The 24,769-nt window shown below is 52.8% G+C and overlaps 1 protein-coding gene across 4 annotated transcripts in view; it reads right to left on the minus strand.

Annotated features, from left to right (window-relative positions):
- The window catches only part of GNB2 (G protein subunit beta 2), a 447,265-nt gene that overhangs the window by 192,976 nt on the left and 229,520 nt on the right, over nt 1-24,769 (minus strand). For all 4 annotated transcript variants that reach the window (XM_069644804.1, XM_069644810.1, XM_069644815.1 and 1 more), the window contains exon 3: nt 22,074-22,112. In XM_069644804.1, coding sequence (XP_069500905.1) covers nt 22,074-22,112 — 39 coding nt within the window. The remainder of the gene's footprint in view (nt 1-22,073; nt 22,113-24,769) is intronic.

Here is a 24,769-nt window from a genome sequence, read left to right on the forward strand (position 1 = left end):
AACGCAGCAAAAGCTCGAGAGCTAAACACGAAGGCTCCCAACACTTGAGCGTGCGGTAAAAATCTGAAAATGGCTGCCAGAGGCGGGGCTTAGGGAGAGGGCAGTCATTGGCTGGTGTCAGTATGACCCAGAGACCAGTGATTGGTTACTACTGAGAAAGACAGATCAGAAACAAAACTGATACTGATTTTTTCTTTACCAAGGATTCCCAGCCTGACGGGGAATATTCATGAGCATGTGAATCGATGCCAGACCCCCAGGCTGGAGAACTGAGGCTACGGGCGTCGTGCGTCCTACTTATAACATCGGGTGACGTCGGCTCGACAGAGGCCCTCAAGGACAGTGTATCGACGCAGAAAGATTTTCCGAAGTAGCACAGCTGTGGTGATTACTGTCATAGATATGGAATACGTCGGAGGACCCAATCCCCTCGAACAATAATGCTTGCAGAAAGCCGAGGGAGTGGCCGACCTGCCAAGGGATATGGTGCTGGAATGCAATGGCCGTTAGGTTGGCACCGACTGCGTGGGTGTGCATGTTGGCCGGAAGCGGCTTGTGCTGGCCCGTACGCTTCCTTGGCGGCCGAGACCATCCAGCGGGCTATGGAGGCCCGATAGCCAGGTCCTGAGCCTCTGAAATTGACAAACAGGGTGTTCAATTTGCGGAAGCCCTTGGTCTTGTCAAAGTAAAGTTTCAGGGCACGCCTGACATCCAGGCAGTGCAGCACCCTCTGTGCTTCGTACTTGGGAAATAACGTTGGAGGACTATTTCCTCGTTAAGTGGAAAGCAGACGGCAACTTGGGCAGAAATGCCAGTTGTGTCCGCAGAACTACTTTGTCCCTGTGAAAGGTAGTATATGGTTCCGAGATGACCACTGCCTGCATTTCGCTGACTATGAGCCGAGTGAGGTAGACTAGCAAGAAGGTTTTGATGGTGACCAGCCTGATGTCTGCAGACGCCATTGGCTCAAACGGTTTGTGCGCCAGGCGCCCAAGACTATGTTGAGGTCCCACACTGGGTGCGGCCTCTTGACAGGCAGGTAGAGCCTTGCGATCCAGTCAGATATTTGACGATAGGAGGAGAAGATCCCCCTCCTCAGAGTTCCTGTAAGACCCTATGCCTGTGAGATGTACGCTAGGCGTTCACCTGGACACCAGAGTGGGCGAGGTGCGCCGAGAAGGCAAGCACGTCGTCCAAAGAACATGCCAGGGGGTCCATTTCCAGTGACAGAATCTGGTCCATTTACTTTTATACTGGGCCCTGGTAGCCTTGGTCCTTGTGCCCTGTATGATTTCCAGATTAGCCTGTGAGAGGCTGAGGTGCCGCAGCGTTACGTGCTCAGATACAACGCTGTGAGGGCTAATTTCTGTGATGGATGGATGACCCTGCCCCCTGTTGCGTCAGAAGATGTGCTGGGCCCATTGGGAGGTGAATCGGAGGCACCTTCGAGAGACTGAGCAGCTCCAAAAACGATGGCCTGGCCGGCCACCATGGAGCTATAAGAAGGATGCTGAGTTGCAGAGACTTCTTGATCTCACAAATCACTCTGAATCAGCGGTGTGTGGGGGGGGGGGGGGCGCAACCCTTCATGCCATTCCACTGAAGCCTAAATGTACAGCCTAAATGTATCGCCCAAGGAGCCGGGCCCTGGCCCTGCCAGGAGGCGAACTGAGGAAACTTCTTGTTGTGCCCGGTGGCAAAGAGATCCACCTGATGATGACCCCACCTGTTGAAGATCTCCTGAATGACCAGGTTGTTTAGCTGCCACTCGTAATTGTCCACTCTCAACCTGCTGAGCCTGTCCGCCTCCAGGTTGGCTTCCCCCGGGAGGTGGACTGCTGCGGGGTAGATGTTTTCCAGGGCCCTCTACCACATGCCGATTGCCAGTCTGCAAAGAGGAGTGGATTTGGTGCCTCCCTGCTTGTTGAGAAGTACATGCTGGTCGAGTTGTCCGTCTGGCTGAGGACCCTGAGAAGTGGTAGGAATGCTGAGCGCTAGCCAGATGATGTTCAGCTAACCAATTAATATGGTATTCCTGCTCCAGTCGAGTCCAGGTGCCGTAGACCGAGAGATCGTCCAGGGTGGCTCCCCAGCCCTCGAGCTAGGAGTCTAATGATGGTGGCATGGGTTGGGCGGCCGAAAGGGCGTGCCCGCCCGTAGGTTCCAGTCCCTGGACCACCATGTTAGGTCCGGGTGGAGAGATGGAATAACATTGATCCTCTTGGATTGAGAGCTCCGCTCCTGGTTCCATGAGTCTGCAAAGTGCAGCTGAATCCTCCTCAGTCCCGTGTGTGGGACGTCCAATAGGACCGCCGCCACGAGACCCAGGAGATGCTACCACCACCAAGACGTAGCTCCCCTCTCTGCTGAGGAATTGGGCAGTGGCCCTCTTAATGGCAAAGATCTTGTCCTTTGACGGAAATATCTTCTCCGAGCATGTGTCCCAGATGAGGCCCAAGAATGTCAGTTTGCGTGGGCTGAACCAGCAACTTCTTGAGATTGAGCGAGAAGCCCAAATCGTGCAGCGTGTTCATAAGGGCATGGGAAGAGTGGTGAACCGCTTCGGAGATGTAGCCATGACGACCCAGTCGTCAAGGTATGGGTAAATGTGGAGGCTCTGCACTCGGAGGAGGTCAGCCGCTGTATTCATGAGCCTGGTAAATTCTCTGGGGGCCAAGTTGAGGCCAAAAGGAAGGACCTTGTATTAAAACCGGTAGCCCATGATCCAGAAACAAAGGAAAGAACGATGGGGCTGCCAAATCGGGACGTGTAGGTATGCATCCTTTAGATCCAGGGAGCACATCCAGTCTCCCTTGCACAATGTCTTCGCTATAAAAGCTGGCTTACCATCTTGAATTTCTGCAGGGGTAAGGAAAGGTTGAGGGAGGTAAGGTCGAGCACAACTCTGTCCGCCTGGTTCTTCTTCTAAATGGAGAAAATCTTGGGAGTAAAAGCCCAAGCCTTGTTGGGAGGCTGGTACTTCCTCCACTACCTGGCTCTCTACGAGCGACCGGATCTCCGCCAGAAGAGTTGCTGTCCCAACTTGAGGGAGTGGTGGGGAGGCAGGAGGAGAGGCTGGGATGGGCAGGTAGTACCCCGTGGATACTACAGAGAGGAACCCGGGGTTCGCAAAATTCTGGTGCCAGAAATGCATGGAGAGCAAGCCTGCCCCCCGACTGAAGACACGTGGACCCGAAGGGCTGCGTCATGCCTTCTTTCTCTGAGGCTGGTGCGGAGGAGGGGGGCTGGAAAAAGACTTAAAGGCTGCCCCCCCCCTTTCGCTGCTTGCACCAGTTGCGAGACAGCGAGCAGTCAGGCTGCCTGATGTCCATTCCGGGAAGCCGCGGAACCCTCAGTTTGTACGCCCCCTGTTGGAGCGCTGCTGTGACTGGGTGTACAACTTGGGCATAGTCTTTGTCAAGATGGATAAAGACTTGGCCGTTTGAGCTGTTTTTCTTCTTGTCCAGCTCTTCGTCCATGGAGGAGTGGAAGAGGGCACCCCCCCCCCCACCCTCCTCGCACAGCATATCTAAATATGCGTTCCTGGGCATCCAGGGTGAATTTCATTGCCCGGAGCCAGGCTGTCGTCCTCATCTCTGTGGCGATACAGATGGCTCAGTGTCAATATGGGCCACAGTGGATTGAGCGTTGGCCTGACAAAGATGCAAGGATGCGTTGGCATACAGCTTCTTCCCGTATGCCTCCAAGATAATCTCCTCCTTGCCTAATAGCGTTGCTGCTGTGGATGACAACTGAGGCTTGGAGTATAGTGATGCCGCAGCGATCACAGAGGAGTGTGGCTGAGGGTGGGCCGATAGCAAGAGTGCATCTGCCTGTATTTGGCGTCCAGGCATCAATTGACCGAGTGGGGCTTGAGCCAACCCTTCTTGGCCAGGGAGACTACATCGGTTTGCAGTGGAATCCCTGTTTTGGCAGAGGGGAGTCACGTGAGGCCTTCAGCCAGAACCCCTCTGCCAGCTGTTCACCCTCGGGTTGGAGCAGGCCCAGGTACTCCGCCAGCCCTGCAAGACGTTCGAGGAAGGCCCTGGCTGAGGATGGCATGTCCGAATCCTCTGCATCCATATCCTGTGGATCAGGAGGATCCTGTGGAGGTGTAGCTGGAGCTAGAGGCTGGGATACAGTGAACGGAGTCGGAGGAGGAGGAGGCGGAGGCTGGTACGGAACTGGCTGAGGAATCAGGAGGGGGACCAGAGGCAGCGGCAGGAGCACCGGCGGAGGACCTTGTGGTGCCGCTAGCATAGTAGGGAGGACCTCCCCGATGGCGTCCTTGAGGATAACCTCCATCGGAGGGGACTTCATGAGCCTGAGGAACCTCTCGAAGAACCCCTCTTCACTGGCTGGAGAGGTGGTAGGGGGGGTACTGATGGGGTAGCCAAGAGCTGCTGCATACCCTGCCCATTTGGGCAGGGTATGGGCAAGCTGCCCTGCGCATAAGGAAAGGCTGTAGGCCACTTACCTGGTTGAGGCCAGTTCCACCTTGACTCCTTTGCCGAATTCCTGGAATGGCGTCGGACAGGTGCCTATGTCTGGCGCGGCAGCCATCATATCGAGCTGCCTGCCACGTGCCTGCGACGTGCTGCTCGGCTCGCTGGGCCCAGCCTCCTCAAAGACGAGTGTGGCTCCTCGGGCCTAGACCCGGTAGGTGTGACACCCTTGACCCAAGGGTCGGTAGAGCTGCATTTAGGCACCCCCTCGGACGTATTGCCGGTACTAGGGCGTAGCTCCTTGGCCATCTTGCCTGTACAAGGGCTGCGCCCCTTGGATGGCAATCCGGTACATGAACCTTCCAGTCACTCAACACTGCTGCCGGGAGAATCCAAGGATCTCTCGGTCCGAAGGCCGGTAGCTGCAACAGCCTCGGTGCACGTGCTGCTACAAGGACCAGGCCCGGAACGGTCCCTCCCGCACGGCAGAATCCTTGGGACGGAGTCTCCTTTGCGGGTGCAATGGCCAAAACGGCCCTACCTTGGGCCTGGCTCAGTGTTTCACAAAGTTCTTGAGGTCCTCAGGAGGAGACTTCTGGAAGAGCTCCCGCCATCTGTCTAGTCTGTTCTTAGGCGATTGAGGACAGCAAGCCACACTGTACAAGCTTGCCAAACGTGGTCTGGGCCAAGGCAACGTAGGCAGAGGGCATGGGGGTTTTAAGTTGGGAAGAGCACGTTGCAGGATGGACACCTGCTGAACCCTGTGGAAGTTAACATGCGCCGGGGAGGAGCGCCTGAGGACCGAGTACCTAAATGAGAAGAAAAACAAAAAAAGACAAAGTAGTATCCACGCGTGGAATTAGATGGCCGAAGGCAAACCCAACAACGCTGGTGAATTCGGCCAGTTCCCGTCGACGCTGGAAAAAAGGACAGAGGTGTGGCGCAAAAAGGGGCTTGGGGGGTTTAGGGGTGGTGTGGGGGGAGTCAGGGCAGTACATGCTCCCAAGGCCGCACCCCCACGTGCCTCTAAATTTTAAGGGAAAGAAGGTTTTTTTCTGGTGAAAAAGGTTCTGTCTCCAGTCCCTTGGAAGGGACGTCCATGCAGTATGGAGGAATGGGGACGGGACATAAGAGTAGATAGCTACGGAATTGTCCGTGCAAATGCAAACCACACTGTTGACAAGGGCTAAAAATCTGAGCGCTAGAAAAACTGCCAGAAGCTCTAGGTAATCGATATGGAACCACCTGTCAAATCATACCTCAAGGAGATGTAGAATCGCCCCCCACCCTTGGAAGGAAGAGTCTGGTAACCGTAAATTGTGCTGGCAGAAGACCACCATTGAGGATCCGCAGTCAAGGCGGTCTGAACTGCAATCATCTTGGAATCCAGGCCCATAGCCTGGTACTAGCAGCTCCGAAAAGAAGCTGCTTGCTCCTTATTTTCAGTCTTGCAAGAGGTAGAGCTAGCACACAAGAGGCCATAAGTGCCAGGAGTCTCTGGAACCACCAGGCCGACATATGGGAGGAGAAACAAGTTACTGTTCTCCAGCATGGATTCACATGCTCTTCAAGATTCCCCTTCAGGCCAGGAATCCTCGGTAAAAGACAAAAAAGAAGGAACAAGTTACTTACCTGTAACTGTTGTTCTCCAGCATGGGTCTGGCATGGATTCACATGCTCATGAATATTCCCCCGTCAGGCCGGGAAGCCTCGGTATAGAAAAAAATCAGTATCCGTTTCGTTTCTGATCTGTCTTTCTTAGTAGTAACCAATCACTGGTCTCTGGGTAATACTTCCCTCAGCCAATGACTGCTCTCTCCCCAAGCCCCGCCTCCGGCAGCCATCCTCAGATTTGGTAGCACGTAAAGTGGCAGTATGACCAAGTGAAGAGCCGCAGAGGGGTAGGTGGGAGGGTTCGCATGTGAAGCCATGCCAGACCCATGCTGAAGAACAGCAATTACAGGTAAGTAACTTGTTCCTTCTCCAGCATGTGTCTGGCATGGATTCACATGCTCATGAATAAGAGAATACATAGCAGTACACACATGCACAACCACGGGAGGTGGCAACAGGCTCAACATTAAGCAATACAACAACTCAACATTAAGCAACTCTTACCTACTCACCAGGCTCACCTTAGGCGAACAGGTTGCGCAACACTGCTTGGCCGACCCTGGACTCCTCCCTGGAGTCCCAATCGACGCAGTAGAATCTTGTGAAGGTGGGCGTCGACATCCACGTCGCAGCCCTGCAGATGTCCAGCAGGGGCACACCAGACAGGAACACCGTGGTAGCAGCGATCGCTCTGGTCGAATGGGCTCGGACGGCCGGGCAGCTGTCGGTTTGCCAACCGGTGACAGTGCATGATGCAGACGGAGAGCCATCTCGAAATGGAAGTTTTCGAGAGAGCCTTCCCTTGATTCACAGTCGCAAAGTTCACAAACAGTTGTGACGTCTTCCAAAAACTCTTTGTGCGGTCCACGTAGAACTTCAGCGCTCTAGCTACATCCAGCGAGTGCAAAGTCCTCTCAGCCGGCAACGGGAAGAAAACTGGCAACACCAAGGGCTCGTTGAGGTGGAAGTCCGACGGCACCTTGGGCATAAAGGATGGGTGTGTCCTCAGCACCACCCCCGTGTCATGAAAAGTCAAGTATGGAGGCTTGCAAGATAGGGCCAGGATCTCTCCCACTCGTCGTGTGGAGGTGATGGCCACAAGGAAAGCCGTCTTCCACGACAGGAACTTCAAAGGCGCCAAATGCATAGGCTCGAATGGGGCCCCCCATGAGCTTGGTCAGCACCACATTAAGCTCCCACCCCGGGGCAGGAGCCTTCACCGGCGGGAATGATCGGAATAGTCCCTTCATGAATTCTTTCACCAGGCGATGAGACCACAAGGACGCCCGTCCCGTCGTCCTGGTATATCGGGAGATTGCAGCCAGATGTATTTTGATGGAGGCGTGAGCCAGTACAGCTTTGGCCAGCGACAGTAGGTACGGCAGTACTTGAGGGGCCGTAATCCGCAGAGGGTTAATCTTCTGTGTACGGCACCAGACAGAGAACCTCTTCCATTTAGGTTCGAAGCACTTGAGAGTTGAGGACACCCTGGCCTTTGCAAGAACCTCTCTGCAATCGGCCGGGATGTCGTACCCTCCAAACTCTAGTGCTGCAGGAGCCAGGCCTGCAAGTTCAGCAACTCCGGGTTGTGGTGAAGAATGGCGCCTCCTTCTCTGGAGAGAAGGTCTGCGTCCATCGGCAGCTTGACTGGTGGGGACGTTGACAAGTCCAGAAGGTCCGGGAACCAGATCTGCCTCGGCCACGCCGGTGCGACGAGGATCATCCTGCACCGGGACCTCTTGAGCTGGTTGATGAGCCGGAGCAGCAACGGCAGCGGAGGGAACGCATAGAGAAATAGGCCGTCCCAGGGGAACGAGAAGGCATCGCCCATGCTCCTCGGCTGGGAGAACCTGCTGGCGAACCTCCGGCACTTGGAATTCGTCGCCGTCGCGAAGAGATCCATTTGGGGTTCGTCCCATCGTCGGAAGAGTCGATCCACTTGATCCTGGCTTAGTTCCCACTCGTGGCACGAGCGCAGCTCCCTGCTGAGTGAGTCGGCAATCGTGTTTTTTATTCCTGCCAAATGAAGAGGTACCAGAAACATCCCTTGGGCAACGGCCCATGCCACAGATCCTGGGCTTCCTTGGATAGGGCCGGGGACCTGGTTCCGCCCTGTTTCCGGATGTAGAACATTGTGGTGGTGTTGTCGGTGAAGATCCTCACCACCTTGCCCTTGAGGAACGGAAGGAAGGACCCGAGGGCCCAGAACACCGCGCACAGCTCCAAGATGTTGATGTGGAGAGACTTCTCCTCCGGGAGCCAAAGGCCTCTCACGTGAAGATCTCCGGAGTGTGCTCCCCAACATTCCAGGGAGGCGTCTGTCGCCACCGTCACCTGGTGAGCTGGGGTCTGAAAGTCCGTGCCCACCGACAGATGGGAGCGGGTAGCCCACCACCGGATCGCCTGACGGAACGTCTCGTTGAGAGGGATCCTGTCCTCGAAGCTGCCCATCGACTGGATCCAGCGGGCGTCGAGGAACCCCTGTAAGAGTCTCAACCGAAGCCTGCAAAGGCGCACCAGATAAATGCAGGACGACATCATCCCGAGGAGGGACTCGATAGATCTTACCCTGGCCATGTCCGTTGCCAGCAGACGCTGCACTTTGCCCAGAATGGTCCTGACCTTTCCTCCAACGGCGAGGCCAGCCGCACCACTGTGTCGAGCTTGGCTCCCAGAAACAGGGCGACTTGCGACGGAACCAGGTGGGATTTTGGAAAGTTGGAGAATCCCAGGTCCGTGAGCAGCTGGACGGTCTTCGCAGTGTGCTCCACGGAGAGCTCCCTTGTCCTTGCCCGGATGAGCCAGTCGTCCAGGTAGGGGTAGACGTGGATCCCCTGTAGGCGCTGCCACCGGTGCGAGGCACTTGGTGAACACCCTGGGTGCCGACTTCAATCCGAACGGGAGGGCCTTGAACTGGTAGTGCCGCCCTTGTACCATGAACCTAAGGAACTTTCGGTGTCTTTTTAGAATGGGGATGTGGAAGTACGCATCCTCCAAGTCCAACGACGACAGGAAATCGCCCTCCTCCAGCTGTCCCAGCACATGCTGGAGGGTGACCATACGGAACTTCTGTGCCTTGATGTACTTGTTCAGTCGTCGTAGGTCCAGGAAGGGGCGCCATCCTCCTGTCTTCTTTTTTACGAGGAAATACCTTGAGTAAACTCCAGAGCCCCGAAGCCTCTTTGGGACAAGCTCGATGGCACCCTTCTTGAGCATCGCCCTTACTTCCAACAGTAGTTGAGGGACGTGATTTTCCGTCCTGGCCACGGGTGGAACGCGAGGGCACTTCTTCTGAAACTCGAGGGCGTGCCCTTGGGCCAGGGTGTCCAGCACTCAACGGTCGGTGGAGATGGACTCCCACACGCTGACGAACCTCGCCAGCCGGCCTCCCACCGGGGTGCTTTGGCGGGGGCCCGACCCCACTGTCGGTTCAATCTTGTTTGGAGGCCGCCTTGCCTCCTTGACCTCCTGGTCGATGACGGGCACCCCCTAACTTGCCGCGTCCCCTGTAGGCTTCCTGGGACAAAGATCTTGCCGCTTGGCGGTAAGTGGAGGAGCCACTGCCGGATCCCTTGGAGGCACCTGTTCTGCCTCCGGAGCTCCGAAAGGACGGCCGTCGTTGTTGGAGCACTCCCAGTGCCCGGGCAGTCACTGTTTTGATGGCCTGAAGGGACTCATCAACCGCCTTCCCAAACAGGTTGTTCCCGTCGAAGGGCACGTCCAAAACCTTGGTTTGTACGTCCTGGCGGAAATCCGTGGCCTTGAGCCATCCTCGTCGTCTCAAGCAAACGCTGTTGCCCAACTGACGGAAACCGGTGTCGGCGAAGTCCGTTGCCACCGTGATGGCGTGGTCCAAAGCAATCTCCCCGTCCTGTAGGATTTCAAGGGCCTCTGCCCTTTTGGCGCCCGGAAGGAAGTTTAACAGAGGGGCGATTTTGAACCACAACTCCCTGTCGTAGCGGGCTACGATAGCCAGGGCGTTGGCTGGGGATGAGATGATCCGTTGTCCCATCGTGTCCAACTTCCTGCCGTCCGGCGGGAAAGTTGATGTCAAGGCCGATGACCCCCCCAGCTTTCTTCTTTGCCGCCGCCGAGACGACCTAATCCGGGGTAGGTTGTGCCTGAAGGCACAAGGGCGCAGCGTCGGGGACCCGGTAATTCTTCGCGTACCGGTCCCTCTTTGCCGGCGCCGTGGCAGGGTTCCTGAGGAGGGCGAGCCCCTCATCCCAGATGTCATCAAGAAGCGGTACGGCGAGGACCGTCTTCCTTTTAGCCTCGCGCCGTTGGTAAAGGAACCCTTCTTTCTTCTTTTCTTCTAGGCAGAGCTAAAAAACCTCGGATGCCCTGGACATCATGGCATGAAAGGATCCAATCTCGTCGGGCGGGGACGCCCGAGCAGGGGGGCGACGGGGGACACGTCCCGTCATCATCTGTACCCATCGTAGCCGTGCCTGTATCATCCCCGTGGGTAGTAGACCGGGGGAAGGCAGAGAAGACCGCAGAGGTGGGAGAGGTGGCGTAGGATGCGTCCTCTTATGCGGTGGACTCTCCAAAGGTCCTGGCTCTGGTTCCCCCGTCGGGTCTGGCTCAGGTACCTCCGTCGGGGGAAGGGGCAACCTTGTCCTTATCTCCGAGCATAAAGACTGAATCACTGACAAAATGGCCGCTGAGGTGTCCTGCGGCGTCGGAAACGATGGGGAGCTTTGTGGGCGAAACCATCGATCTCGTCGTCGCCCTCGTCAGGATCCCTCCCGATGGGCTGCGCCTCTTCCACGACTTCGATGAACTCTTCTTCAGAGGTCGTGTCCATATCCACGACGGCCACCAGCCCCTCCCCAGCTTTTCCAACGAGGACTTCGTGGGGGTCTTCTCAATGGGCCTGAAAGACGACTCCCTCCGCGGTGGCAGGGAGACTCTGGGTCCTGAGGGCGCCTCCACTGGTGTAGCCTCCACAGGCTGAGCCAGGGCCGCGGCGACATCCTCAATCGAGGTCTTAGCAGGGTGAATCAAGGCCATCGTCACCTTCTGGACGCCTGGGGCCTTCACCTTGGGGGGAGGGTCCGAGCCTCGCTCCCCCTCCGCCGGAATCTTCGAGATCGACTGGGGCCTCTCCAGAAACTTCGCCGGGTTCTCGGACTTCCTCTTGCCAGAGCGTTGGCTCGTGGTTGATGGCGCCGGGGAGGATGCGCCCTGCCTGGCAGCCAAGGAGCCTGACCGTTCGGCACTTCCGGTGCCCGCGGACTCGCGGTGCTTAGCCTTTTGTTGGGCCCTCGTCGCCGGGGCACCCTCAAAGGCCTTAGAAGACCGCTCCGACTTCTTTTTCTTCTTCTCGCCTGACGGGCTCTTCCCTTCCAGCCAGTTGGCGAGACGGAGGTGGCGATCCTTCATGGTCCGCTCCGTCATGTTCCCACAAAACACACAGTCCTTCTCCTTGTGCGTCTTGTCCTCATGGAGACAGTAGAGGCATAATGAATGCTCGTCCTCCTTGAAAACATTCTGACGATGGCATCCAGGGCAGATCCTGAACAGCTTCCCGGGCGTCGAGCTTCCTTTCTCCTGGGCCATGTCCGGGGTAGGCCTCGGAACTTCAGGAATCCTCCAAAAGCGCAACTCAACGAAATATTCACCCTTGAGGGACGTAGAAAACTCTGAAACGGATCCCCGTTCGGATGTAGAAACAGTGGAGCTTGAGGCTCTATTTAACCGAAAAATTAGAAAAATCTCCTGAAAAAGCACAAAAACGCAGCAAAAGCTCAAGAGCTACAGCACGAGGACTCCCAACACTTGAACGTGCGGTAAAAATCTGAGGATGGCTGCCGGAGGCGGGGCTTAGGGAGAGGGCAGTCATTGGCTGGGGGCAGTATGACCCAGAGACCAGTGATTGGTTACTACGAAGAAAGACAGATCAGAAACTAAACTGATACTAATTTTTTCCTACACCGAGGATTCCCGGCCTGACGACGGGGAATATTCATGAGCATGTGAATCCATGCCAGACCCCATGCTGGAGAAAATAAAGTTTCACTTAAGTTTATAAATTGTCTTTCTCCTATAAAACTAATCACTGAGCTCTGGGTCATATTGCCCCCAGCCAATAACTGCCCTCTTCCTAAGTCCCTCTGGCAGCCATCCTCAGATTCGGTAGCATGTAAAGTGGCAGCACGACCAAGAAGTCACAGGGCAGGAGTGAGGGTTTGCATGTGAATCCATTCAAAACCCATGCTGGAGAACAACAGTTACAGGTAAGTAACTTGTGTTCCTTCTCCAGCATGGGGACTGGCATGGTTTCATATGCTCAAGAATAAAGAATACAAAGCAGAACATACATACAAAACCAAGGGAGCCGGCAAGGCTCAACATAAGCAATTACTCTTCATTCCTCACCAGGCTCACCTTCAAGCGAACAGGTTGCACAGCAATGCTTGGTCAACTCTGGAATCCCTGTCGATGCAGTAGCATTTCGTGCCTTGCAGATGTCCAGCAGGGGCACACAAGACAGGAATGCCGTCGTCACAGCGATCACTCTGGTAGAATGGGCTCAGACGGGCAGGCAGCAGTCGGATTGCCAACCAGTGACATTGAGTGATACAGCCGGAGAGCCACCTGGAGATGGAAGCCTTGGACAAGGCCTTCCCATGGTTCACAGGACCAAAGTTCACAAAAAGCTGAGAATTCTTCCAGAAACTTAGTGCAGGCCACATAAAACATCAGCGCTCGAACCACATCCAGCAAGTGCAAAGTCCGTTCAGCCGGCGACAAAGGCGTTGGGGGAAAAAAAACACAGGCAACACCAAGGGTTCGTTGAGATGAAATGCCAACGGAACCTTGGGCATGAAGGAGTGCATCCGCAGCACCACCCTCGTCTCGTGGAAAGTTAAATAAGGCTGCTTGCAGGACAAGGCCTGGATCTCACCCACTCTCCTGACAGGTGATGGCCATGAGGAATGCAGCCTTCCAAGACAGGAACTTGAGCAGAGCTTTATGCATAAGCTTGAAACGGCCTACTCCAACCTCCCCCCCCCCCATCCGCCCCATGAGCCTAATCAGCACCAGTTCCCACACTGAGGCAGGCACCTTCAGCAGCGGAAACTATCGGAACAGTCCCTTGATGAACTCCTTGACTAGACGGTGCGACCAACGCCAAGACTGTCCTGGAGACTTGGTGTAGTGGGAGATCTCTGCCAGATGCACCTTGATGGCGGTGTGCGCCAGCTCCAACTTAGCCAACAACAAGTACGGCAGGACTTGGGAGACCGTGACCCTCTGAGGGTTAATCTTGTGCAACCGGCACCAAGTTGCAAAACGCTTCCATTTGGGTCCGTAACACTTCAGAGTCGACAACGCCCTGGCCATGGCGAGGACCTCCCTGCAGTTTTCAGACAGCTCATAACCACCAAGCTCTTAATGCTGCAGGAGCCAGGCCTTCAGGTTCAGTGATGCTGGTTCGTGGCGCAGGATTGAGCCTCCTTCCCTGGCGAGATCCGCAACCAATGGTAGCTTGACTGGAGGTGACGCTGACAATGTCTGATTACCAGATTTGCCTCGGCCTCGCTGGTGCGAAGATGATCATCCTGCACCGAAACCATCTGAGTGGACTGATGACTCGTAGTAGCAGCAACGGAGGTAACACCTACAGGAACAGGCCTTCCCAAGGGAAGGCAAATGCTTCCCCCATGCTCCCCAGCTGGGAGAACCTGCTGGCGAACCTCTGGCACTGGTGTTCGTCACCGTCACAAAGATCAATCTGGGGACTGCCCCAACTGAGGAAGAGGTTGTCCACTTGATCCTGCTGGAGCTCCAACTCGTGGCAAGAGCGCAGCTCCCTGCTGGGGGATTCGGTGACTCCCGCCAGGTGAAGAGGAATGAGAAACCTGCCATGGGAGAAAGCCCAATGGTACAATTCTTGCGCCTCTCTAGAAAGCGCCGGGGATCTGGATCACCCACCCCCCCCCTGCTTTAGGATGTAATACAGTGGTATTGTCCGTGAAGACTCTCACCATTTTGACCTGGATGGACGGAAGAAATAACTTGAGGGCCCAACACAGCCCGTAGTTGATGTGTAGAGTCTTCTCCTCCGGCAGCTACAGGCCACTGGCGTGGAAAGGTCTGGTCTGGGCTCTCCAGCGCTCCAGGGAAGCATCCACTGTGACCGTCTCGTGGTAGGGACTTGATGCACTTGTTGAGTCGTCGTAGATCTAGAATGGTCCTCCAGCCCCCTGTCTTCTGTCTTACTAAAAAGTATCTTGAGTAAACGCAAGAGCCCCATAGTCGCTTCGGAACCAAATTACCCCTTTTCTTAACATGGCCCGAGCCTCCTCCAGCAGCTGAGGGATGTGATCTAGCCGTATCACTGGTGGTATTCTCAGACACTTTGCTGCAACTCCAAAGTGTGTCCGTGGGCGAGAGCATCCAGCACCCATCGATCAGTGTAGATGTGTTTTTTCTGCCAGCCTCCCACCAGAGCTCAAGGGTGTGGGCCCGGCGTCTGACTGTTCAGTCCTGCTTTGAGGCCGGCGTGCAGCGCTGGGAGCCTTGACAGCCACCTCTGAAGGTCAAAAGTCTTCGAAAATCTGCTAGACTTCCCTTATGTGGAACGAAAGGACTGATGGTGCTGTTGCAGCGTGCCCAGGCCACGGAACATCTGTCGGCCTTGATGGCCTGAAGAAATTCATCAGAGACCTTTCCGAGGAGATTGTCTCTGGGTTATTTCGTCAGTTGGAGGAGGCATAGGGTGCCTCCTCTTCGGCGGTGGTGGCCCCGGTGTCAATGGGGCTGTTGGTGAAACAGCCAGCGGAGCTGCCGGCATCCTCTTCTGAATCTCACACCAGCGTGTGGCGAGTCGAGAGAAGATCATGAGACTGATCTCTGGGAGGCGCCTGGTGAGTAGGGTCCCCGAGCCCAGTGCCTAGGTCGTCCTACCGACCGCGTCTGGCAGGAACCTCCTCAAAGTTCCACGTGTACATAGTCGCCAACATCCTCAGAGATGGTGTGGACGGAGCACTCGTCCTCCATGTCAGAAGAATAACTATCTATCTGTGTCCCTGGAGTTCTTCCCCCCCCCCCCACTCCCCTTTTGGTTCCTGAGGGGTCTGCTTCAGACTCAGATGGCATCCTCTTCTCCGGTGTCTCTTCCACTGGCTTGGCTGAAGGCTGCCACCTGGGAGGTAGAGTCACCCTGGCCGCCGTATGGGTACCCTGAACCGGGTCAGCTCCTTTCGCCTTGGAAAGAGCGGCCACCACCAGCTCGATGGATGTGGATGACTTAACCTGCATCACATGGGCATTCACTGGCAGGTCGGCAACCTTTTCCTGTTGCTTGGCCTTCTCTCCGGTTTCTCCTGTAGTTTCCCTGGGGTAGCTGACTTGCACTTCGACAAAGAGCTGGAGCGATGGCTGGAGATTCAGGCTGCTGGAGAAGATTAATGCGCCCTGGCCATCGCGGGACCTGCTTGCGCAGCGACCCTGGCGAACCCGGACTTCAGTGCTTGGTCTTGTCTTGGACCCCCCACGGATGGACTTAGAAGCCTGGTCTGGCAGGATCCGGAGGCGGCATGCCCCTGGCTTTGAGCCACGCAGCCAGCCCGACGTGCCGATCCTTCACAGTGGGCTTGGTAAAGCCACAACAGAAATCACAATCCTCTTCCTTGTGGGTCAAGTTGACAATAAAAAGGCGCTGGGAATGCTTGTCCATAAAAACATTCTGCAAACCGCAGCTGGTGCAGAGCTTGAAGAGAGAAGCCCTGTCCTTCTCCGACATGATCCGGCAGGGTTTAGGCCTAATGGCCTTCTGGAAACTTCCAAGAAGAAACAATCAACACATCGGCAGTTGGGGGTGGGGGCAATGAAAGATGCCGAAAAATTGATCCCTGTTGATCGGATGAAGAAATGATGGCACACACAGGCTCGATTGAACAATAGGGTTTTCCTAGCAAAAAAGCATTAACTATAAAGACGAAGGCTCTAAGGCCGAAACACCAGGACTCCCAACACTTTAACCTGGAGTAAAAATCTGAAGATGACTGCCAGAGGAGGGGCTTAGGAAGAGGGCAGTCATTGGCTGGGGGAAGTATGACCCAGAGCTCAGTGATTGGTTTATAAACTGTCTTTCTCCAATAAACCAAAGTGAAACTGTTCATTCTTTTACAGAGGAATATTCATGAGCATGTGAATCCATGTCAGACCCTATGATGGAGAACTGTAGGAATGCCTGGCACGTGGTTGATTAGGTCCGCACTGCTGTCCTCCATCAGGAACACTCTGGTACTGACAGTATCCCAACGGAAACTTAGAAAAAAAATCAGGTCTTGAACAACCGTCAGACTATTTCCGCCAGTTCACCAACAGCCCCAGAGGGAACAGGAGCTGGAGGAGCGACTGAAGATTGGCCGTTGCAGTTTGCGGGCAAGGACTGCGTAGAAGACAATCGTCCAAACATGGACATACATGAACTCCGTGCAGCCTGAGGAATGGTGCAATGACCGCCATCTTCGTAAAGACACGCTGTGCCGAGTTGAGACCAAACACTGGAAGTTCCTGCAGTTCCCACGGAGAACCGCAGGTATTTCCAATGAGGGCCCCAGATCAGGAAATGCATATATGTGTCCTGAAGATCTACCAAAGTTAACCAATCGCCCGTCCGAAGCGAGGACCTTATCTGGCTGGGCGTAATCATCTGGAATTTCTCTTGGAGTAGAAAGAGATTGAAGTTGGAGAGGTTGAGGATGGTGCGCAGGCCAGCCTGGTTCTGTTTGGGCACTGTAAACAGACGTGAGTAATAGCTCTCCCCTTGCTCTCGCAAGGCAACAGGCTCCACTGCTCCAAGGTCTAGCAGTTTCTAAACCTTGGCTCTAAGAGAGGGCAACCCCAGTCTGCTAAAGAGGAGGGCGAGAGGGTGGGTAATGAGGGCGGGGCAAGCGGAAGCCCGCCCGGGCAACAGACAAAGCCCATCAGTCTTCTGTGATGGTCTGCCACGCCTCCAGATGAGATATTTGTCCTCCCACTGGAGTCTGGTGAGACCGATGGAAAACGCTGATCGTTTATCGGCGGTGAGACCACAAGTTGCAGAAGAGGAGGCCGTTAACCGAGAGAAAAACCTGCCACCTTGCGGCGAGGCCCGCCAGCGAGAGCTTCTGCCTGGCGTGCCCGGAGGTACTGGAACCCTCCGAAACCTGAGAAGGACCTCGTTTGGGACCCCAACCTCTGAGTAGAAGCTGCTTTAGCTGGGGTTTTGGCAAGCACTGACAAAGATTTAGCTGTTTGCGTGCTTGCCTTTGTTTTGGCGAGTTCCTCATCAGTGGAGGTGGGCAACAGTTCCTTACCCATGAAGGAAGATCAAGTACTTTGTCCTGAACCTCCTTCGAGAACTTCTTAGCATGCAGCCACGCTTGGCCGGAGAGGTCTACTCCAACCATAAGGCCCCGAGCGTAAGTGGCAACATGATGGGCCGCAGCCTCTAGCAGGCCCTGAGCCAGAACTCTGGCATCAGATAAGCCACCTTTAAAATCTTCGAGCCTGTCAGGAGAGCTACATTCCTGAAACTCAGCAGGCTCCTTCCACGGCTTAATATTAGCATTCGCCAGGATGACCTCGGTATTAGCCTGTCGAAGCTGAAGAGCTGAATTGGAAAACACTTTTTTCCCCAACCAAGAAGCTGGTCCTCCTTGGAAAGGATTTTAAACACTGCCGTGGAGTGTGTAGAGAATGGCTTAGCCTGGAGTGTAGCTGCTGCCACCACCTTTGACGAGGCAAGTGGGCTTGCAGTCAAGGGATTGTCTTCCGACGCATGCAGCTGTAGCAAGCATCAATTTTCCTGTTGAGGCGCTGCCTGGAATGACGTTTTATCCCAGACCTTGAAGACTTCAGCTAGGACATCCTTTTGAAGGAAAAGGCCTGTGCACTTCTGTGTCGAAAGAGTAAAGGCTACAGAAAAGTACACCTTGTGGAGCCGGAGGCTCGGGAATTAGAATATCTAGCAACATCAGATCCACAACCAGGTCATGAAAGGCTGCAACAGAGCAGGACGGGTCTTTGCTATCCTGGTCTGCAGTAGCCGGAGCATATTACAGCTCAAGAGCCTTAGGATCAATTTCTTTGAAAAGATACTTAAAGTATGCCTTCTTCGGATTATAGTGCTTAAGGGCCAAGAACTTGCCAAAAATGCAGCCTAGGAGGAAGGTCTAAGCACAGGAGTGGGTAGAGGCCACTCTGAATGTGCATACCCCCAAGATTGTTAATAGGTTGGTGCCAGGATATCCCTCCACCAGCTGGATCCATGTAAAGTAAGGGTGCGGGCGTAGGAGGGAGCATGACTGGCAGGGGAAACCGGCACGCCAATCCATTGGAGGGCAAAACGGATTCCTATTGTCCACAGTACGTGGAAAACGCTGCTCGGCCCCAAAAACAGGCCCCTCTGTACCAGCCATTGAGAACGTTGGTGTGAGAAGTAGTCAAAATGGCCTACTCAGACCCTGAGGACTGGGCCACCATTTTGTTACTGCCCGAGGTGAACTGCATTGGAGGTGTCAGTGAAGGCATCGTCACCACAGGGGTATCAGGAGACTTCATTTTAGCTTTGTGACAGGGAACCTCGGCAGAGCCAGTGCTTGCAGGGCTACGCCATTTGAGACCCCTTAGAGCCTACTGAAGAATTAGCCCTCGGTGAAGAAACCTCAGCGGAGCTGGTACTTGAAGGGTTAAAGCGTTTGCCTTCCATTGCACCCTACGCAGGATCAGTTTGACCACAGGAATGTGTGTGGGAAGGCTTAGGGTCACCCCCCGTAGCTAGATCCCTCGGAGGAAGCCCCCTTTCTAGTTTTAATTATAGCCCCTAGTCGGGGAGCCTACGGTGCTCTTAGTCACTTTGGAAACTTAGAGACGGGTCTCTGTACACTTCGTTCCAGATTTGGAAATCTCAGGGACTACCCTGGTGAAAACATCCCCAGAAATGCAGTGCCTAACTTTAGCCCCCAGATGGGGAACCTCGAATAAAGATCTGGTCCAGACAGCCCCCTATCAGGCAGAGAACCTCGGAGGACACTCCGAAGTCCTGGTTAGATCCCTTTCGGGACACCTCAGGTAGAGCCCTGCTACCAGAAACACTTGGGCCCCTGCTGGAACTAGAAGACCCCGGGAGCGGAGTCCCCTGGCCAGGGTGCCTTAAAAAGGAAGGAACTCACTGGACACGTCCTTTTTCCTTCAATGAACTGCTGCTAATGAGGAGGAATCTGCTGGAATACCTCGTCCCACCTGACAAGCCGACACGGCAGTGCACGGACAGAGTGAGTCGCAGTAGAAGCAAGAGTTCCACCTGTGTTCCAGGACCAAGCACTCCAGACAGAATTGGGATACGCCCTTGCAAAACGACTTTCACACGAACAACAAGACACGAATCCCAGACACTGCCATAGACAGAAAAAAGAAGAAAGTGGAACCGGAGCAGGAATATAAAAGAAAAAGGACCAAAAACAAAAAAATTCCGTAAGAAGCAGGGGCATCCGACTGCACGGATAAAGTACTGAAGGGCGCTGAGCGGGGCAGAGCTCAGGAAGGAGGGCTGCACTCACCTGAGGTGGCCCCGCGTTAAAACACAAGGACAAAAAAAGTGATGCTTAAAAAATGCTCCAGACCCGTCCACATGGCCGGAATGTCCCACAAGTATGGAGGAAAGGGAACGGGACGTATGGGTTATCTGGAAGCAAGCGATTTGGTTATTGCAATTACACCTGTGTTTCATTCGGTTATGGGGTAATCCCACCTTTATAGAGGGTCCTGTTGACTTGAACCAAGTGGAAGCAATTTCACTCCTTGGCTTAAATATTCGAAAGAGTCTATAAATCTGGGGCCTCAGTAATTGTGAGAAAACCCTGATCGTATGCATAGGCTTTTGAAGCTAAAAATTGAAACAACCGCTTCTCAGTGGAGTCTCGCAGACTGTTCCTTACGGCGATTTTCAGGCTTCAAAACGGTTTAGTCAAGCCCAATTGGTGCTATGAAGGATACAATGTTGTGGTGGAACCCTCCATGGCGCATTCTTGATTTCTTAATTTCAGACTAGGAACGCTTTCTTTGGCATTATTCACAAAGAATTGGGTTCCGAACTCCATCAGCAGAAGATAAGACCGTAACACTATTTTTTTTGCCCATTGTATGATTTAAAGCAGCTTACTCTGAAACTAGCTGTAAAAGATTAGGGTGAGAACTCTGAAGAATGCCTAATTAGCTACCTGCCCATATGATTTTGCTCTCACCTGGCGAAAACTTGGAACGACCTACCAACGGCCATACCAAACACAAGAAACCACCTACTATTCAGGAAACTACTCAAAACCTGGCTCTTCACCTCATAACTAGAAGACCACCTACAGGGACACATACAACTAGAACGATGAATGCAGAGACAGAACCAGATTCACAATAACCAATCCACTGGGAAATGATTCTAAGGAAGACACTCCACGACATACCGACCGAATAACCGAGAGATAGCCATAACAGGACACTAAAGACCTAATACATAGCAAGATCAAGACTGAAGTACTAGGATGATTCATTAATAGCACCCTCAAAGGCATAGGGAACTCCCATTCCCAGCTCCCACAACAGAGGGATAGAATTAAACATACCTAATCACATTATACAATGCTCATTAGAATACAGCTGGGTCTGCGCTGCACCATCGCACACTACAGTCAGACAGCCAATAAGAAATCAGTAACAACCCCATCCACAGGAATACAACTCGAATTAGAACCAGGATACAGAACCCACTAACTACTTTCAAATCTCTGCATACCAAACACTCGCACAACCATCCCTGACCCAGCAATCCGCACGCACTTCACAACACTGCATCAACATACAAGCAACAAATACAGAACCACCAGCACACAAGGTCTTGCCCGGTCCCATACGCACACCAAAGCTCAGGGCACAGCGTATAATGAACTGAAGCCCTTACAGCACACCACTTCTTCCACTCTCCTACTCCCTCTCCACCAGACAAACCCGCCCTCCTTGTTTACAGATCCGCCAGAGCGCCTGCGGACCAATTCCGTTGGTGACGGTGCGCTATACCTTTAACATAACATATGTGACTTTTGCTGTTGCGTGTTTTTCCATCTAAAGGGTGGTATCTCAGCATCAAATCCATCAACTTACTACGATTTGTTGATTGAGGGGCAGCCACGTGTTATATTCTGCACACTCACTTATGTATTTGTGAGTTCACGTTTTGGATTATGAAGACTTAAAAAATGTGTTATGCATTGTGTTGAAGAATTTTATGCATTTTGCATGGAAGACAAGTCAAATAAAAGCAGCTTTAGTTCAATCCAAAAAAAAAAGAAGCCTTTAGTTTTATGGTCTCACATTAACCCTCAAAAGTGCTTCAGCTCTGGAATGATTTAGTCTGCCCAGTGATACAACGCACACATGCTGTAATCCCTCATGGCCCAGCTGTTCAAACATGAGGACCTTACCAGACACCCCACGCAAATGTTAAATGATGCACACTAGCAGCACCTCAAAGATACAATCACCTCACCAGTATTTGAATGCAGTAATTCTGCACCCTCTCACCCAAAACGGAATCACGCACAGCCACACCCAGGAGTCGGACTACCCCGCGGCACCCCCCCCCCCCCACACCCATCCATATGAGCAAACGCAATTCGGTTGCTCCTTTCATCATTTGCTGATTTGGAGGCAGTAAGCAGTCGCCAAGAGCATTGGTAGGTGCTACGTCCATACTGAAAAATGAAATATGCATACAATGCTACTTTAAAGTGCATTTTATAAAAATGTTTCATCATAACAAGACACTCGTTTTTGGAGATTTGCTTTTTCTTACATTAAGCATGGAAACACTCAATTACAATCACAGATAAAGGGTCCTGTATGGCATCTTTGAAGGTCCTCATATCTTGGAACACCGAATGTATATGCAATTACGATGCAGACAGCAGCAAGCATTACAAGTCACTTCCATGGTAGGTTTGACAATCAATAGTCCCTCACCTGTGTCAGCGTAGAGTCCCCACATGCTTTCCTTGCATCCTGCAAAAACAAGGAGCAAAGTTAGCACAGCACTAAATAAAGGCAAAAGGGGTAGTTCCACTGCAGATTTGCAGAGGGGGACAGCCAGCTTGAGAAGAGTGACCTAGTATTTACTTCACAGTGTAGTGGGTCATTTAGCACGTTTGGTTCTGAACAAATACCCACTAAAACAAAACACTCTGCTTCCCATTTGCACAGACATTTGTGAACAGAGCCAATCATGCACACAGCCACCTCCCACAACAATTGGCTTCTAAACGTAACCCAGTTAAATACAAATATGCCACCACGCTGTTAGGTAAAATCCAAATCCAATTAAGGCCTGATCAATATGCCTTTGGACTTTACTCCATCTTTTCTTACATGACATCCCGTATCTGATTAGTGGTCAAATGGGCGCGGCACTTGGTCAACTGAACAGACATTGTAGCATGAAGACAATATCCAATATTGGTAAACAGCATGCTGTGCATGCTAAGAAACCAAGCCTTCCTTTTAAAGTCAGGTACAGGATGCAGTCTTGCAGGAATGTTGCATGCTGAAACAATACCCACAATAACACTCCTTGTCAACTTATGGGCCTGCAGCATTCTGGCAAACTGCAAACCAGTGTGTTGCACAGAACCATACTTGGTTGACAGATTTTGCCAGAACCAAAGAAAGAAAAATAACAGATCTCCCAAATTACACCCTAATAAGGCCAAAATGACTAACACGCACAAGCTTAAGTGTGAACATGGAACTTTGGCCAGAAGTTGAAATACAAAAATAGAAATCACTTACTTTGAAAGAAGCACAGTCCTAGGAGTCTTGCATTACACTGCTCTGCTATCTACGAGTAGCCTACAGCAGTGCGTCAATGAACAAGAAAAATTGATCACATGCCCACAATAGGCTAGGCAGTCATGCCACTAATTGAGAGAAAGCTCAAAATCCCCAGGGCCCGAAGACCAGCTGAGCTCGTCTATCATGTCCGAGGCACTTTCGAATTCTCAAAGTGCTTTCATGTACGTTGCGTTATCAGCAGGGGGCGCTGGACTTGCCAATTTCTGCCCTGAAGACTATGGCAGCCCGCATTTAGAAAGTGACGTCAGGGGAGCCATGGACTCGGGACACCCTGAGGCCAATGCCTCCAACGTCCGACAACCTCCGAGGTCCGAAGTACCCAGAACGGTTGCAGATAAAATTCAGCCTGTGATCTTCAAGATAGCTGCCAGAAACCTATTGCATCATCTCCTGCAGCAGACCAAAAGCAAGATCACTATTTGCGCTTGCTGTGGCTACTATGGACCAAGATGTTTTCAGAGAAATCGGATTATACTTTCAAAACATGAGGGGACCATCAACACGGCCAATCTCTGCAGCCAACAGCAGCATTTCCTTGCTTAAAAGATAAAACTAGTTAACTGAGGACAAACTAATCAACTGAGTCATTAACATAAGCGACATGAAGATTGCTAAAGGGAATAATACACACGGGGATGTACAGCATTAGTAAATCAATGCAGAGCTAAATGTAGATGGCTGTATCACTCATCTCCATGGAAATCCTTCACTGTCACTCTTGGAAATCATATCGGACAAGGCAGTCTCCAGATTTGGGAAGTTTCCTCATTACAGAGAAGGCTGCTGTGAAGAAGGATTTCTAAAAATGAGATCACCTTAGTTATTGTGATCAGGACGACTGGGAGTTTAGCCAAATCCTGTTGAAGGTAGTGACGAAAGCAGTCAAAATTAGTCTCAGAAGTGGGTGTGGCCAGGAACGCAATGTGTCCAAACAGAAAAATAATAAAGCCTAGACAGCCAGCTTGAAAAATAACCAGATTACTCACCCTAGTGACCACCTTACTCCTAGTCTATAGTCCCCTTTCCTCCATACTTATGGGACATCTCTCCGTCCAGTGGGACGGGACCGGAGCACTTTGTAAAAAGCATCCAAAAATTGCTAAAATTTGTCCTTCCTCTTTCCTGCGCGGGGCCCGGCACGCGGCCACAACCCCGCCCACGTTGGCTCGGCCCCGCACATCGCCCATCAGTCCTTTTCGATCGCCAGGTCAAAGACCCATTAGCAATAACAGAGGAACCTTATTAGAGGGGACGGCGGGCGGGCGTATGGAGGAAAGGGGGCTATGGACTAGGAGTAAGGTGGTCACTACGGTGAGCAACCTGATTATACTCCTACGTCCCGTTCCCCTTTCCTCCATACTTATGTGAGATTCCCAAGCACTCCTTGCAGGAACTATGGGTGGATGGAAGGAACAAGTTACTTACCTGTAACTGTTGTTCTCCAGCATGGATTCACATGCTCATGAATATTCCCCGTCGTCAGGCTGGGAATCCTCGGTAAAGATAAAAATCTTTATCAGTTTCGTTTCTGATCGGTCTTTCTTAGTAGTAACCAATCACTGATTTCTGAGTCATATTGCCCCTAGCCAATCACTGCCCTCTCCCTAAGCTCCCGCCTCTGGCAGCCATCCTCAGATTTGGTAGCACGCCAAGTGGCAGTATGACCAAGTGAAGAGCCACAGAGAGGTAGGTAAGAGGGCTCGCATGTGAATCCATGCCAGACCCATGCTGGAGAACAACAGTTACAGGCAAGTAACTTGTTCTTTCTCCAGCATGGGGTCTGGCATGGATTCACATGCTCATGAATAAAA

The sequence above is a fragment of the Ambystoma mexicanum genome, chromosome 1p (genome assembly GCF_040938575.1).
Source record: "Ambystoma mexicanum isolate Mex_15411 chromosome 1p, UKY_AmexF1_1, whole genome shotgun sequence".
Taxonomy (NCBI): Eukaryota; Metazoa; Chordata; class Amphibia; order Caudata; family Ambystomatidae; genus Ambystoma; species Ambystoma mexicanum.